The 18868-nt window shown below is 29.3% G+C and overlaps 2 protein-coding genes and 1 long non-coding RNA gene across 3 annotated transcripts in view; 2 read left to right on the top strand and 1 right to left on the bottom strand.

The window, feature by feature from the left end:
• Positions 1-396, bottom strand: part of LOC115875277 (protein fork head-like) — a 25611-nt gene extending 25215 nt beyond the window's left edge. The window contains exon 1 of the mRNA XM_030890697.1: positions 367-396. Within this exon, the coding sequence (XP_030746557.1) occupies positions 367-396 (30 nt within the window). The remainder of the gene's footprint in view (positions 1-366) is intronic.
• Positions 397-10077: 9681 nt separating this feature from the next.
• Positions 10078-10363, top strand: LOC115875285. Its single transcript, XR_004048990.1, has 2 exons — positions 10078-10112; positions 10183-10363. It is a non-coding gene; the product is annotated as an uncharacterized LOC115875285 (long non-coding RNA).
• Positions 10364-16493: 6130 nt separating this feature from the next.
• LOC115875284 (nucleolar protein 8) lies at positions 16494-18860 on the top strand. The gene is made up of 6 exons (XM_030890708.1): positions 16494-16954; positions 17008-17540; positions 17590-17763; positions 17817-18052; positions 18112-18605; positions 18658-18860. The coding sequence occupies exons 1-6, from the start codon at positions 16759-16761 to the stop codon at positions 18843-18845; spliced, it is 1821 nt and encodes a 606-aa protein (XP_030746568.1). The 5' UTR covers positions 16494-16758; the 3' UTR covers positions 18846-18860.
• The last annotated feature ends 8 nt before the right edge of the window (positions 18861-18868 follow it).

The raw sequence follows: 18868 nt of genomic DNA, 5'->3' as shown, positions 1-18868 counted from the left end.
TTGGTATGCGCCCGTTTCAGTTACGTATTGCTAAATGAAATTCCAGTTTGGTGGTTTACGGTATTTTTTTAATACGACCCTGTCTATCAATAGTTTATTTCCTGGGAAATTTTTTGATAAGTTTTAATCCGACCCTGACTCGGCACCCATAATGTTGTTTTCAAGGTCAAATTTATAGAAGTGTTTAAAACAATGGGATCCTGGGCAGAGTTAGCCTGCAGTGTGATTATAATAACCGTGCTGCCGGTTTATCCATCCAGCGTGGAACAGGCAGTGTATGTCAATGGGTTTCTCACTTATGGATCAACAGCACATTCAAAGGGATTTCAAGAATGGTCACCCGTCCATCCACTAGTATTGCCTCACTTTGCTTAACTTCGGAGATCTAACAGCCATATCTAACGGGAACCCTTGGTTCAAGTCTCTTTCGTTTTCTTGACGTATTGTTGGCGACTGGCGACATTACTATGGAGCACAATACTAACGCTATGGAGTGTAGAGGTAAGGAGAAATAACTCCGTGCATTAAAAAATGGTCAAAAAAAAGGGAAGAATTGGGATGGCGTTGCTGTAGCAAGATTCTAAAATTAAATTTAAGACATGCGCCCAATGAGGTTATATACAGGGAGATGCTATGAGCATTTAAAGTGCTTGCGAAAAATGGTAACACTAGGCGTGGCTTAAGCCAGCAACAATATGGCGGCATTAGCAGGGCCGGATTACAGAAACTTCTTTGAAACATTTTGTTTTACACAATATAACGACCTCAACTTTATTAAATAAAAAATTAATTAATCAAAATAACTACAAAACCACAATTTTTTCAAAATATAAATTACAAGATTAATTTTAATGACTATATACTATGTATATTTAGGAGGGAAACACAAAAATATTACACATTAAATAAAATTAAATTTTATTGCTCACTAAATAACACTGTTTTGTTGCTAATATGTCTTAAACTAATTGCCTTGTTTTTATTGATGTATCAAAATATTAACCTTAACGTTTGTAAAATTAGAAAAAGCCGGAAAATAATTAAACGATTACTGATTTACCAATTAACATTTTTATTAATCATTAAAATTTGAGAAATCTTAGAATTATTATTTATTTGAGATATTTTATGAGATGTTCTGCCAAAATGGCTATCAGAAAATGTTTCGAGCATAGAACTACCTGATGTAGCTTGCCAGTTTCTCCTGTTCACAAACTTCACCCAAGCTTCTCGACGGATGGGATTCACGAAACCTAAAATCCAGATTTAATATAATATTTATTTGATAAAAGTTTTCTAAAGAGAGCAAAATTTATATACTACATACTAAATTTAAAATGTTCTGATATAAAAATTGTATTAAAATAATAGAGATGTTTTTCAATGATAGGTCGTTAAGACTTTATCTGCAAAAAAAATAAATTTACTGTTGCGTTAGTTTGCATATTTACCTAAGGAATTAAAGAAACTATACTATATAAAAGTTTGTACATAGTATATGCTAGCAGATAGTAAAAAGGAATGCAAATAAATGTTTAAGTACAAAATCTTAGTGTAAAATAGAAAAATAAAATAAATAGTTTTTTTTTGAAAAACTTTTAATTTATTCAACGAATACTCTTTCCTGTCCAAAGAAATTATATGTTTGTAGTAAAAATATGAATATTGTTAAAGTCTTTTTAAAACTGAAGTCGAGGCATGTTTTAATAAACTTAATTACTCTAACAAAGTGTTAAATAACTAAACACTTTGTCAATATAGAAACTACCAATATTTAATTAATAAACGCATAACTAGTTTAAATGGAAGAAAATGCGAAAATAGATTGAAATCAGGTCCTGTATGTTTACACTTACCTGTGAAATGCAATTTCAGTGGATTTCTTCCTCTCTACACGTTGTCGGCTTCACAGCAATACTTACAGCACACGAGGGCTGCATTCCGGAAGGATCAAATGTTCAAATGAAAACACAAGAGCGGTGTGAAGATTAAAAACACTCGCAGCAACACTTAGACTTAACCTAAAAACTGAACCACAAAACACATACACGTAGATTTTCCGAAACAAGGTATGGTCGATAGCGGCTCCAATTTCGTTAAGTTTGCGCTTACCACCTGTGACGTCATACATATACAAAATGTACATATTGTTCAATTGCCACCTTTATTACCCACTAATAAAAAGAAGACCACAAAATAGGAAGGAGTGGGACCGCTGACAAAGTTATGTTTGACATCGAAGCTTGACTTGTTTAGAAGAATTATTTTTCACATTTTGTCACAATCAAATTTCACAGATGACACAATCTGTTTGACAATTTGAAATTGGCGCGCAGAGCTTGCCGACCAATGGTGCCGTTTATCACCTGTGACGTAGTGACCAACCTGCGCAGTATCATACCTTGTATTCTTTGTATCATGACACATACACAACTGAACTGTCAGAATTGCCAGTACCAATATGGCGTAACCAATGCCGTCTCTAATAGAACAGCTTTGGCGAGATTTATGACGTCACGCTAGTTAGATACTACGGATTAATAAATATGTTGTAGAATACATGGAAAACATAATTATTCCTCAGATTTTTGGTTTGTATTTTAAAAATGATATAGTTTACATGAAATATACATAAAATACAACAAAAAAAATATATATATACTTATTTATAGTAATAAATACTTTGGCAAAACTAAAACCAGCCCACAAAATAGCAAGAAAATGTTTACAATGTATACAAATGTGTATTACATAATATATTGGGTAAAATGTAAAATATATTTGTTTGGGATTTGAAAATCGATATAATTTAAAGGAAAAAAATTTTTTTTTTTTTTTTTTTTTTTGTATTATTATTTTGCATTTTTTTTTTTTTTTTTTTTTTAATATTTTGCAAATTATCAATGTTCGAAAATTATATTTACAAAATAGCTATATCAGCCTAAAAGGCATTAAGCGATAACACTTCGAAATGAAGATCGCTGGCATTTTATATAAAATTATATGTAGTAAAAATTATTCTGCAAATTTTTGATTTCTTGGGATTTTTAGGTTCGGGAAAACGCTGATTTAAGTTTTCATTTGGGTTTTCATTATTTTTATTTGTTTAAAAAAAACGCTTTGGCTAACTTCTTAGCCTTCATCAGTGTTGTGTCATATGAAAAAATAGTGTCGAATATAATCCACAAAATTACATATAAAAGATATTCACACCATAATGTTTTACTGCAATTAATAGAAACTAATACTCAAACTTATCAAAAGATACCACATATTTTTAGAATTACTAGCTTCTTAACAGGTAAAACTATCATTATGTGTTAATTATGGAGTGAATATTTTTATATGTAATTTTTGGATTATGTCCAGCATTAACCCTATATGACCTAGCTATAAATGAAACTATAATATTCCAACCGAAAGGTTTAAACCAAATAAAAAGAAAAAATAAATGAAAAATATATTATTTTTAGGTACAATTAGGGCCAATCAAAAAGTAGAATATTTAAATGGGGATTCAGAATATCAAATTTTCCAAAGTTGGCAAATTCTAGTTAATTATTTTATGTGTACAATTATTTAGGGAATGTCATCGATGTTCATTTACAAACCAACTAGACGCCGATTTTTTTTCGATGATACAGTACAAATTCTTACACATAAAATGTAAATAACTTTAGACCAATTAAAACAAGAAATAAATAAAAAAAAAAAATATTTTTTGAAGTAACGCTATTCTTAAAACTTAATTTTGTATTACAAATATGCAATTTTATTGTTGTTTTATTCATATTGTATTCAGCCATCACTTAAATATTTGATATTAATTTGGTATTATAAATGAAATCAACTTTTATTTAATTAAAATTATTTTTTTTTTTTTTTTTTTTTTTTTATTATATTTATATTATCAAACAAAAACACATTCTTCTTTTAAACTTTATCATTCTTGTCTTTACAAAATCTTTTTAATTTTGAACTCAAAATAATAATCTTTTTCATGATCTTTAATACACATATTCTTTATTTTTCCCTAGATCCTAATACCTACTTGCATTGTTTGTGAATCTATCGGAAGCTAGACCAACAACACTTGGGTGATTCCTGTATGAATAAAATAAACATAATTGTCCAGTTTTCATTAATACAATCATGGGGGAATATTATTTTTAAATTTATTAAAGATGTTTCCAATAGAATTGTCTTGGTTTATAACTCGTACCCACTTTTCTTGCTCTTCCGGACACTTTAGGCTGCCTAGTGTAACTATCCTTTCCACCATGAACACAACAAAGATGAGCCAAAGCACCAAAAACACACTCACTTAAGCTTTATTGATGAATTTTTAGAGTCTTAAAAAACACACACAAAATCACGATAAATAAAAATTTATGGGCACTTTTAGGTTAAAGCACTTTAACAAAACGTGTTATGTGTAATATTTCGTGTTTTTATGAGAAACAGAGTGACCATCATAGCGACCATATATCTGGTAGTACTTTATGTCACTTAAACACCAAAATAATTAGTTTTTTGCACTACAATAACAAGTAATACTAAAAATCAACCGACAAAATATGAATACAGAATCTAACCCAATATCTAAGTATGTACAGCTGATGAAGTAAACGAAAGTCCGCTCGTAGGCTGATCTTATATAGAGGGCATTGGAACAATGCTTTAAGTAAAGTCCCTAGTATGGTCCCTAGATATATAAAGTACCCAAAGACATTATAAAGACCTTCCTTATTCTTCCTAAATCTATGAGAGAATTTACCACCAATTACCGCCATGGCCAACAAAACTAACTGGCAAATTCAGGAGGCCAACTTATTTCGCTGTTTCGGCTTTTTAAGCAGCTGGTCCGTCCAGCATATTATGGCCCTCTAACTGATGACAAGCAAGCCGTAAATAAAATATTTATTTGTAATAGAATTACGTTTATTATCTACAGTTTACCTTCATTTTAACGTAATATCAGGTGGTATAATAATATTCAATTTCATAGAATTTAATTTTTAGGCTTATATGGCAATCCCAAGAGGTTATAAACGAATGGTTTCCGTACAAGTGTTTTCATTTTGTATTAGCATTTATTTTATATTACCTTTTAGCGCAAAGTACGCTAACAGAAGTAAGTTAATAGGTAAGGGGAAATAAAGGTGGAGTCTTATATAAAATTTTAGTACTTAATTCAGTCAAAACAATTGGAAAAACTTTGTTGATGAGAATGGGATACCTATACCATAAGTAAACTTTCCCTATTATACCAGTTATGCCATAGTTTAGTTTTATTAAAATAAGCATAGCTTTAATGAAAGCCTTTGGAACTATGAATAAGCTACAAACTTATATTTGACAGCCGGCTTTTATACGAGAAAAATTTTGAACTATGGTTGAAACAAATAAATGTAATAATTAAATTGATATGATACATACCTGCTATTTTTTGAAATATATTAATATATTGATAGGAAGATTGTTTCAATTAGTATTACTTCAGGTAGTTTAGGTATTTTAGGTATGTAATTGTGCATTTTAATTTAAAATAACTTAGAAAGAAGCTTGAAATGCATAGGAGCTCTACGATATCTGCTCGAGGTTTGTATGTTATGGAGTGATTTTTATACAACAAATTTATTATTAGTTGAATAGAAACAGTTATTACCACATAATACAATTAAAAATATATTTTACTCTGCAATTTAATGTTATATTTTTAAAACAACAAGTGTCATAATGTTTAAGAATATCATTATAATAAAAGTTATACTGCTATAAATTTAACATTGAAATAGCTTTATGAGTATTATGACATACATAAATTAAGTAGGAATAATTTTACCTCGACAATTGTAAAACTTCAAATGAATCTTAACAATTTTTGTGTGTATAAAAATGAAATTTAAATCCACACTTTATTTATAACTGACAATATAGGAATAGGTACTAGAATATAACTTTACATGCTTACATTATATTGTTTACTTTCTATTAGTAATTACAATATGAACCAAAATGTGTTACTATCAATAAATACATGAAAACTAATCTATTTAAGTCCATGAAAATAACTATATAGTTAGCATATGCATAAACAACATTCTTGTTATTAGGATCAAATTTATTTTGAGCTTTTTTTTTTCATTGTTTGATTAATATCCCTGTTAGTCCTGACTGGTAAAACCACCTGAAGGGATGTCATCCAAATCTATATATGTACCATAACATAACTTATTCTTTTAAATAATTATTCTTAGTTTGGTCTGATGATAATATATTGTAGATTTATCTAAACTTCTTGCTGCAAATGTAAAGAAATAAACTACACTAAATATTTTGGGAATGATTACGTAGAGATTTCATTTACACTTAGCATCCTTTTTAAAAGATATGTATGGTAGTTTGCAAGTAAGGTCTTTGTTTTGTTCTAGATTAGATCTCTAGAGGTGGCTATCGGCCTGATACACTGCGACCTTCTCAGATCTATTGTGGTCTTGTCTTGTTCTATAATGAAGTTTTATGTACCAATAGGTTATACTACAAATAAGATTGTTAAAAATATTCACTGGAGCATAAAATAAAGATTCAATCCACTACCTAACGTGTTTGAATATCGACGATGTTAGAAAACACATCAAATGGCAGCCTTTTCTTGTAATACACATTTCTTCATTAAAGATATCGACGCCTATACATTACTATTAACTAAAATTTGTAGTATTTTAGTGGCTTTATAATTTATTTTAAAATATGTGGATGATATTTATCCAGAAGTGGCTTCTCAACATTTGACATGACAAATTCAGACAAATGTGACATTTAAACAGTCCTACCACTACAGTTTTTCCAGAAATACCCCAAAAATCCGCCATTTTGGCGCCAATAACATTGAACCAAGGATATATAGAAGAAGGATATTCAACTCCCTATAGCGGGCCAGTGCCTTCTATTAAAAGATCAGCCTACGGGCGGACTTTTGTTTACTTCATCAGCTGTACATACTTAGATATTGGGTTAGATTCCGTTTCATATTTTGTCGGTTGATTTTTGGTTTTAACTCTTTGATTTTTGGTATTATTTATTATTGTAGTGCAAAAAACTAATTATTTTGGTGTTGAAGTGGCATAAACTACTACCAGATATATGGGCACTCTCGGTTTCACTTATAAAAAATAGAAATTTTTTAAAATTACACGTTGTGCAAATGATTTAACCTAAAAGTGCCCATACATTTTTACTTATCGTGATTTTTGTGTGTGTTTTTAAGACTCTAACAATTCATCAATAAAGCTTAAGTGGAGTGTGTTATTGGTGCTATGCCTCATCTTTTTTGTGTTCCTGGTGGAAAGGATAGTTATTATACTAGGCATCCTAAAGTGTCCGGAAGATCAAGAAAAGTGGGTACGATTTATAAATCAAGAGAATTGTATTGAAAATATCTTTTAATAAATTCAAAATATAATATTCCATGAGAATATTAATGAAAACTGGACAATTATGTTTATTTTATTCATATTGTGGAATCTCCACTCCAAGTGTTGCTGGTTCAGCTTCGAAAGATTCAAACACGTAAGTGGGTATTATGATCTAGGGAGAAATAAAGAATATGTGTATTAGAATCATGAAAAAGGTATTATTTTGAGTTCAAATTTAAAAAAAGATTTTTTAAAATTTACTAAAAATCGTCAGAAAGTTAAACATATTCTTTAGTTTTTTGTTTGATAATATATAATGTATGTTAAGCATAACATATATTTGTTCAGTAATTTTAATGAATAGTATTATTGATTATTTATAATACCAAATTAATATCAAATATTTAAATTGATGGCTGAATACAATATGAATAAAATAACAATAAGAATTGGTATATTTGCATAATACAAAATTAAGTTTTAAGAATAAAAGGTGTTACTAAAATACTAAAGAAATTCCTTATTTTTTGTTTTAATTGGTCTAATGTTATTTACATTTTACGTAAAATTATACTTATCATCCTTGAAAAAATCTGATCCTAGTTGGCTGGGAAATAAACATCGATGACATTTCCTAAATAACTGTACACATAAAATAATTAACTAGAATTTTACAATCTTGGAAAATTTGAGTTCTTGAACCTTGTTCCTAAATATTCTAAATTTTTGATTTTCTTAGGATTTAGGTTCGGGAAAAACGTTGATTGATTTTTCATTTGGTTTTCATTATTTTTATTTGGTTTAAAAACGTTTCGGCTAACGTTATAGCCTCCATCAGTGTTGTGTCATATAAGAAAAATAGTGTCGAATATAATCCAAAAATTGCATATAAAATATTCACACCACACACTTAATGTTTACTGCGTACTCCATAGTCAATGTAAGATAATTTTAGTGTTAAGAATAATAATTTTTAAAAATATGTGAGGTCATCTTTTGACAAGTTTATATTAGTTTATTAATTGCAGTAAACATTATGAGGTGTGAATTATATTGTATATGTAATTTTTGGATTATATTCGGCACTATTTTTCTGTACATTTGACTTTCATTTCTCAATATTTTATAAATATTAAAAAAAACAAATAAAAATAATGAAAATTAAATAAAACTTAATCATGAAACCTAAAATATCAAAAGAAAATCAAAATTAGAATAATTTAACTATATCAGAAATGCACCAGCAATCTTCATTTTTCATAGCCATCGCTTGTGCCTTTTTAGATAATATTGTATTATTTGTGAAATATAATTTTTCGAACATTGATACTTACACCAAAATATACATATAAAATTTTGTGTGAATGCAAATAATAATGCATCACTATTAGTAGATATTAAATGTTTTTTGTTAATTTAGATCGATTTTCAAACCAAAATTTAAAATATTTACATTTTACCCATTTATCTTATGTACCTATACATTTATTTATTTTTTATTTGTAAATTTTTTTTTTTTTTTAAAAATGATATAGTTTATTTGCCAAAGTATTTATTACTATAAATAGGGTATATATATTTGTAGTTATTAACTGTATATTATGTATATTTCATTTAAACTATATCATTTTTAAAATACAAACCAAAAATCTGAGGAATAATTATGTTTTCCATGTATTCTACAACATATTTATTAATCCGTTATATCTAACTAGCGTGACGTCATAAATCTCGCCCGTAGGCTGATCTTATAATAGAAGGCACTGAGCGGGCTATGTAGGAAAATATGCCGTATTTTGTCGAGGAAGACGATTACGTCACGACCAATGAGCGTCGAGTATTTGAAATTGAAAACATATAAATTGACGGTAACCTATGTTTTTTGACTCATTTCACTGACAGATGTGATGAGATTATTATTGTAATTTATAGATCCAAACGTTTTTGAAAAAATATTAACATTTTAAAGTTATTTCATAGAGTTTGGTTTGGCCTTCTATATTTTGGTATTTGTCTACTAATAAATAATATCTTATTTTGTATTTCGATGTATGGAAATCCACAAGTTTTGTATCTGAAGCCGCAAAGAAATTTCGCTCTATAGTGAGAAAAAATGTTATTATATCTTTTTAGACGTGTAGAATTACAAAATTTCTTATTTCAGATGTTCTAAATGTGAGTGCATGTCAAAATTTAAATATATACTTGATATATTATTTCAAGTTATATGCTTTGACATTTTTTGGAAATAAACAAATATTGAAGAAAGTGTTGTGCCTTCACAGAATTTAAATTGGCATTAGGAATAGATTTCCTTGATTAAGTAATGATATTGCTCATAGAGATTGATAATGTGAAGAATAACAATATAGGAACATAGAATAACAAGAAAGATTTTCTAGCAGCAAGTTAGGTTATGAGACAGAATTTTATTTATAGTTTGTTTAAAGAGTTTAGTTTGAAAAAAGTTAAAACAATTATTATTTGTCAGGTCATATTTGATAACTGTTGTTAATTGATAACATATTACAGGGACACAGTAAAAAGACAAAACATTTAGACCCTTTGAAAAGAAATGTTTGCAATGGATATTAATAAATTCTAGCCAATTTGTACGATGTACAATGCAGGCAATATTTCTGCCTCTCCCACTATTCGCGTAAAAGAAGATGTGGGTATTGTATTTATACCTAGGTAGTTAATGATACATGGAATATATTTCTATATTATTGCAATAACGATGTCTTTATGTTGTATTTTTTAGAACAGATTTATTATTAGTTGGCTAGTGTGTTAGTAGGATAGCCATTGGTAGTTATAAAGTATGAAGTCGTCAGGTATTAATAATAGGAATTGATCAAAGCTTATACATTTATTGTGATGTTTATATTGTGAATTTAAGTAGTTAGAGTTTTGGTTGTTTAATAAACGAATTAATGTGCTTATTGTGTATCTAAGTAAAAGAACAATGAAAAGTTGAATACCATAGAAATTTTATATGTTATACAAAAGAATTTGCATCAACATTTTTTTTTTTTGGTTATTTACTTGTACTGATATTTGTTTTCTTGAACTAAAGAATTATACAGTACCTACTACACAATATATAATCTGCAGCTATATAGGTAGGTAGCTATTAGTAATTAAATTTTATCTAATATAATATCTAACATCAGAAATATTGTTAATTATCAGCTATAAACAACTAAAAACTAGAATTATCAACTATAAAGCACAATATAGCTATACTGTATCTTAAGCAATATGTAAATTATTTAACAATTTTTTGGGAAATAAAAACTGGTACTAAATTCTTTTGACTATTTAATTTCTAAGTGGACAAATAGCAAGAAAATTATACAAGTAAAACATAATTTTTAACTTATTTCTAATGGGATTTTTGGTGATGATCTACTTAGTAGGATATGCAGTTATCAATCATATTTTTGAATATTTATATGCAATATTGTTCAGGAACAGCCCAATTTCTCTGAGAAAAAATATATGGTCAAATTCTTTGAAAAGAAACTTTTTAAAAATCAGTAATGATAAAAAAAAATATATAATTGTTGTATAGCAGAACCAGGGGACACAGAATTAGGGGAATTAACAATAGATTATTAAAACTGCCTTCTCTTAAAAGTAGTATTATATGCACTTAGAAAGACTATAAAGGATATAAGTACACAGAAAGAAAGTAAGTATCTATACTATTTTTTTTTTTTTTTTTTTCGGAGGTAAAATAATATATATATATATATATATATATATATATATATATATATATATATATATATATATATATATATATATATATAACTATATATGAATACGATACCTACAGTAGGGTGAGTGCGCCAGTTAACCGACCGCCCCCCGTTTTCGACCGGTTCCGAAGATATTTCATTATAATAAGAAAACCACTCCACTAATAAATATTCTAAGTCCGTTCCTGCAAAAGTTCGTACTTTTCCCGCGCATTAATACAGTCTCTGCCGCCTTACGGCAATAACTTAAACTCCAAATGTCAATCAGTTTACGACCAGGTATCTACTAAGCAGTATCGACCGGTTCTGGAAAGAGAAAAACTAGTGAAGAAGGCTTTACAAAACAGTAAGTAACTTCAAATTTATTTCTATTACACTAAGTGTATTTGGTAGATGTAGTTGAATATTGTTTATTTGAGTGGAAATTGAGAAAAACATCACATTTTTAATCTTAAAACAGGAAAACTGGGATGTACGGTAAACTAGTATAACAAATTCAGCAAAATCTAGTTTTCGACCGGGGCGGTCGAAAACCGGTAAAAGATCGTTACATTATTTTGTCTCTTTTCATTAAATAGGAACACATATAAAGCGTACTCATTTTTCTGTTTAGTTTGCAATAATAGATGCTTTGTACCATCCAGTTTTCGTACACTTTTTAAGCGCGAAATTTAAAAATTTCGCGGTTGTGGTCGAAAACAGGTACATCCAATTCTAGTTTTCGGTCAGTATGGTAAAGGGATATATCCAATATGTACGAAAAAGGGGCCCGTTTCCGACATATATCATAATTTTTCTATTTTCACTTATTTCAGATACAAAATGCCAGCTAACAAAAAAACTGCAAGAGTTTAAAGAAAAAAAACAAAATAGACAAATTGAGAAAAAAAAAAGATTTCAATATCGAAGCGTTAAAAAGAGCCCTATTTGAAATTCAAGAAGGAAACATGTCCGTTAGAACTGCAAGTAGAGAATTTAGAATTCCGAAAACCACAATGCAGGACCACAAATCCGGAAAATCCCCTCAAATTCAAAAAAGGAAAAACTGGACCACCACCTTTACTCACTACCGAAGGCGAGGAAAAAATAGCCAATTGGTTAGTGAGCTTAGCGAAATGTGACTTTCCTTTGAAAAAGACCGATTTGCTTGATACGGTGGAGACTGTTCTAAAAAATACTGGTAGGGAAAATCTCTTTAAAGACGGACGACCAGGCCAAAAGTGGTACCTGAGTTTTTTAAAAAGGCATCCCGTTATAGCTACAAGGGAGGCCGAAAGTATTAACAAGGCTCGAGCGGTAATAACCGAAGAAGGGATAAGACTATGGTTTGCTGATCTTAAGAATTACTTGGTGAAAAACAACTGCGATGATATTTTGGAAGATCCAGACAGAATTTTAAATGGAGACGAGACTGGTTTTTCACTCTGTCCAAAGACAGGCAAAGTGCTAGCTCCACGCGGATGGAAGAACGTTTATTCGGTCAAGATTGGGAACGAAAAAGATAATATAACGGTTCTTCTGGTTTTTACAGCTAGTGGTAAAATAGCACCTCCGTTAGTTTTATTCCCCTATATTAGGCCACCGAAAGCCTTACTCGCGAGTATGCCGCCAAACTGGATCCTAGGTAGGTCTGATAGTGGATGGATGAGAGGTGACAATTTTTTCGATTATATTGCAAATGACTTCAATGAATGGGTGACACAAATGCAATTGAAGCGACCTATTTTATTACTGATAGATGGGCACAAATCACACATGACTATGCAACTCAGTGAGTTCTGCCATCAAAACGGCATTATTCTTTATGCTCTGCCTGCTAATACTACTCATATCCTACAACCCGCAAATGTCAGCGTTTTCAAGCCGCTGAAAACAGAGTGGAAGAAAACAGTCAGAGAGTGGCAGAACCGCCCCGAGAATATAAACATTTCGGTGAATAAAAATAAAAGCTTTTGTCGGGTTTTACAAGAAGCGATCGAAAAGGCAAACATGAATCAACACATCATCCAATGGCTTCAAAAATGTGGATTATCACCCTTCGAATAGTGTTGATTATACGAAATGCGTTCAGAACTTCATAAGACAACATACAAGCCAACTGAAAAGTGTTCAAAACCCTCAAATAACAGCATACGAGGTACTTACGGCGAAAAAAGTTGTTGAAACGATAAGGGAAAAACTAACGGAAAATGGAATAAATGTAGATTTTATAGTTGAAACAATTTCCAATTTAGAAAAAGACAAAGAGCAACCTGGCGATTTGTTAGTAGGTGCTGTGCTCCCAATGGATATCTTTGAAATTGACCATAACCCACAAATAATTTTGAGGGATTATGAAATGCAAGAAATGGAAGAAAATGAAATAATTATTACAGAACCAGAGGAAGTGAATGAAAAAGCAAGTAATGAAAATCCCTATGACCACTATGACGAAGAAGAACTTCCATCATTCCAAATCTCAAGCTTGCCAATTCAGGAAGAAGAAATTAACAATAATGAAGACGATATGAACAATGAGTGCAATGTATTAAGCAACATTGATGATTCTAATAATGCGAACCAGGAGGACATCATACCTGAAAATGTGAGTGAAGCAACACCACCAGAATACCAGATAAAGGACACAGACCCAATAGCGAACAATAAGACGGAATCTAATAGTGAATCGGATAAATTGGAAAATGCAAATAAAGAAGCAGAGCCAGAATCCCAAAGAAATAAAATAGACTCAGACCAGACTGAATTTGACGTTGAGCCAGATAAATTGGATTTTAATAACCGAAAAGAAGAGTCAGAGCAAGAAATTAAAACTAAATTTGAAAAGTAGTACCCTAAATAATGAATGTAAAATAAAAATATTAAGCAATACAGAAGAACTTGAACAAAACGAGAGAGAAGTAGAAGACAGATCCGTTAAAACGAACTGTGATAATAAGAGCGATACCCAAGAAATAAATGTACCTGAAAAAAATAGTAGTGAAGTAAGCGGCGATACAGAAAAAAAAACAAGCAATAAGATATGTTACGTACCATTAAGTGTGTCCATTGAAAATATTTTAAAGTACAAAAATCCTCCCGACATTTCTACTAAAAGTTTCAAAGAAAAAGACAAAATGCCGAGAGCAATAAGTAGTCAAGCCTGGAGGGCACACAAAGTAAAAAAAGAAAGAAAAAGGTAAAAGAAAGCTGAGTTGATAAAAAGAAAGAAAAAGAGCGAGCGCTAGCCAAGAAAAAGGAGAAGGTGAAGAGTTGAACAAATAAAAAAAGCCATTGACCAATGAAAATCATTTGCCAGTAGAGAGCAGGAAAACACCAAAAAAGACTATTAAATGTGATGCTTGTGACGAAGAACTAATAAGTGATGTTGAAGAGGATGAGGAAAAAAATATTGGATGTGACCTCTGCGCTAGGTGGTTTCACCTCCGGTGCACTAATTTTATTGGCCTCAGTTATGACGAGGTTGCAACCGAAGATTATGCGTGCTATGCATGTGCTTAGTTTTCTTGTTTTCACTTTTGTATTGCTAAACCTTTGCGATACTTTGGCTTAAAAATGTTTAATATTTTTAGTTTCTTAATGTTTCATTGTTTATTTTTGAAATTTGAAGACTAAACTGTTAGCCAATAAGTAGAAATAATATTATAAAATAATATTTGTTACCCGTTTGAGATTTTCTGGAAATTTTAATCACCATAAATGTTGTCTGTTGTTTACATTAAATTTCTTGTTTATTTGTATTATTTTTTGTATAAAACTACCTATTTTATAGTGTGGTCGAAAACCAGTGTAAGCTATCGAAAAACGGTTATTCCCCGTCGAAAACTGGCTCTTGCCTGGTCGGCTTGAGGGGATATTTGGTGGTTCGAAATTAGGGTAAAATGCCATTATTTTTTGCCTTTTGGTTCTATTATTAATATTTTTATAACAGCTATTTATCTTCTCTGGAAAAATAATGGTTAATTCAGAAACATATAAGAGTTTATTCATTTATTTGTATTAACTACTTACGCATTCTTACTTGAGTTATGACATTTCAAAGTTCATTTTTCTGTTAACTGGTCGAAAACCGGCGCAATCACCCTATACAATATTACTAGTATAAAAATAACAGCACAGTCGGCACACTTTAAAATAAAAAAGCAGCATAATATTCAGGTATGTATCTAAGTAAAATTTTCTCAAAAATATTAGAATATGAAATAAATTGCAACTAAATTTTAATTAAAAACATAAACAATAAAAAAAAAAAAAAAAAAAAAAAATGTTATTAAAACTTTATGCAAATATATTATGTTACCTTAATACTTTGTCTCTAATCCTACTCTTCTGACAGGCTTTCAAACAAATATTTATTTGAACTTTTGTTTCCATATTAATTCAATATATTTGAAATAAAACTTGGGAAAAAAAATCAATATTGGCACTTGAAATTTTAATTTCTTATGTCCTTAAAAATATATATAGCTGTGTTATACATAATACTTACATAAATTATCAATTTTAAAAAACTTGTACTTAAAATCTCTTTTAAAAAAAAAAATATAAAATAGTTATTTATCAATTTCTATGAGCAATATCATTACTAAATCAAGGAAATCTATTTCTAATGCCGATTTAAATTCTGTGAAGGCATAACACTTTCTTCAATATTTGGTTACTTTCCAAAGGGCAAAGGGTATAAGACTTGAAATATTTTCAGTTATATTTTTATTGACATTTAAGCACTCACATTTAGAACATCTGAAATAAGAAATTTAGTTTAAATAGTTTATACATTTTGTATAAAAAAATATAACATTTTTCTCACTATAGACCGAAATTTCTTTGCGGCTTCAGATACAAAACTTGCGGATATAAGATGATTATTATTAGTAGACAAATACCAGAATATAGAAGGCCAAACCAAACCTCTAGGAAATAACTTTAAAATTTAATTATTTATTCAAAAAACGTTTGGATTTTGTATCGTATAAATTACAATTAAAATTCTCAATCACATTTGTCATGAAATGAGTTCAAAAACATAGGTTACCGTCAATTTATATGTTTTCAATTTCAAATACTCGACGGCCATTGGTCGTGACGAAATCGTCTTCCTCGACAAAATACGGCACGTTTTTTTTGGGCCAGTCGAATATCCTTATTCTATATATCCTTGCATTGAACAAATCAATTGCGGTACTTTATATATCTAGGGACTTTAGCTTTAAGCTTTAACCCTATTACCAGGCCGGATAGTCCTTGTAGCTTAGGCCTTTAAATAATTAGAAAAAAAAATTAAAAATAAAAAGAAGATTTTCTGATCAAATCCAGTCCAACCTACAAAAACTTTCTCATTTTCAACATGTTTTCAACCTCGTTAAGATAATATTCATGCATAAAAGAAATTATTTAATCAAAGAATTACTGATTTATGAGTGACTTATATTTAGAACACGAGATCTACATGATTTATGTCACCTTTTTTAGTGATTTATAGGAATACATACTCAGTATAGAGCCTTTAAATATAAGTGTTTATTGCCACCGTATTTTGAATATAAACTAGTTTAAGATCTTAGAGTATAGTAAAAATGGATGAAAATAAACGAATTTTTATAAGTGACTTACCAGAAAAATTGAGCGAAAATGAGTTAAGAGGATATTTTAGTAATTATGGTGAAGTTTCTTCGATCGAAATTAAGAAACGCAAAGAATTGGGGCCAAAAAATAAATCCTTATATTTTGCATATATTAATCTTTCAACAGACCATTCTCAATTAAATAAATGTATGCTATAACTGTTTAGTAGGTTTTTACTTGTATTACATAAAATGTCGTAGGTTTTAGAGATACATCAAACAAACAATGGGATGGCGGTTATCTCCATCTAGAAATTGCTAGGGAAAGTTTTTTAGACCGTTTAAAAAAAGAACGTGAAGAAAATCGAACTAAAAATACTACAAAAGTTGAGAATATATCTTTGCAAGAATCTAAGACTAATATAAAATTTAATGGTTCGAGTAGAATAGAGAACAAAAAGTTTAAATTTAAAGATAACTCTAGTGATTCTGAATTAGATAAAATGCAAGAAAATACAAAGTCTCGAGAAAATGTAACTGACAAGAAATTTGTACAAATTAGTGATTTACCAAGTGTTCCTGATTTAGTTATCAAAAATAATAAAAACAAATATGTTGATAAAAATCACTTAAAAATACCTTCTGTAGGGAAAAACTATGCAAATGAAGAACCCGTTAATAAGATTATTATTAATGAAAGCAAATCTAATATAAAAAGACTGCAATCTTTACAGAATATGAAGAAATGTTATAATAATCAACAAAACCTTATTAGAGAAGCATTACGAAGTGTGGTAAGCAAATACATTTTTTTATGGAATATATGCACATGGCGTTTTTTAGGATAATAGGTCTAATAAAAAAATTATTTTTGATGGTGAAAACAAAAATATCAATAGCTTTTCATCTGGCATAGAGACAAAACCTTTATTTCAATATGATTCTGATAACGAAGATGAAAGTTTTTTAGAGAATTTTAAAATTAAAGAGCAGTTTCAAGGAAAAGAAGGTCAAAAAGTAAGGAACTATCAACAGCTAATGATCAAGTAGTTGATTATTTTTTCTTTCAGCTTTTAGAATTGCAATCAAGATATCAAAATGACAAAAGATTTACATTAGATGAAAGGTTTATTGAGCACAATACAGCTGAACCTAAAGAATCAAACCAAATGAAACCTAAAGATCTAATGGAGACTGAAAATATCTCTGAAAAGACTTTAGAATACGAAAGAAATACCCAGTTGCAAATATTAGAAAATATTATCGGGAAATCAGTTAAAAAGGGACAGGATGTGAATTATAACAGGTACTTACTTACAGTATATTATAATAATTATTTTTAGAATCTTATTATGTTACTTTTAGAATAGAAAAAAAAGTTATGAGAAGGTTTAATGCAACACAAGAGGACTATATAAATTTAGAAGTGAAACAACCTAAACAAGATATTTCTTGTAAAAAACAGAAAACGAAACAGATGGAAGAGGCAGAAAATAGTAAAAAGCCTGAAGTCTCTAAAGATGTGTTTTATAAAGTAACTGATAATTTAAAGGAAACTCTTCAAGATAAGCAAACATTTAGTTTACTTAGCACATTTGGTGACAATAATACTGATAAAGATACAAATACAAATAGTACTGAAGTGAAATTAAGCTCAAATAATTTATTGAAAACAAAAAATCCCTTCAAATATGACTCTACTGATGAAGAAGATGAAAATGAAGATATTCCACATAAAGATGAGTCAAAGATTCAATCTGATCAGATACAGCCAGAAATTTTTAGTGTTAATAAATCCAGCCAATCAGTGTTTTGGACTGAACCACTTTTCTTCACAAATGATGATTTTAGATTCCAAGGTGGTAACAAGGGCAATAGGTAGAAAACATATTAAAATATTTTAATTTTTAGAAGGTGTAGACTTTTTAGAGAAAATCCGGACTGACAATAAAGAATTTATTAAGATTAGAAGAGAACTGAAAGGAATAGTTAAAGCAAAGATTAAAAATAACGAAAGGAAGAATAAAATGTTCAAAAAGAAGTTGGGTGGTATGAAAAAAAGGAAACAAATTAGGATGAAAAAAGCTCTTAAAAGATAATTTTTCAATAAAATTGTTGTTTT

The sequence above is a fragment of the Sitophilus oryzae genome, unplaced genomic scaffold (genome assembly GCF_002938485.1).
Source record: "Sitophilus oryzae breed Bouriz unplaced genomic scaffold, Soryzae_2.0 scaffold_1360_pilon_pilon, whole genome shotgun sequence".
In the NCBI taxonomy this organism is placed as follows: domain Eukaryota; kingdom Metazoa; phylum Arthropoda; class Insecta; order Coleoptera; family Curculionidae; genus Sitophilus; species Sitophilus oryzae.
The sequence above is the reverse complement of the archived record's forward strand: the minus strand, read 5'-3'. Positions and strand labels throughout refer to the sequence as shown.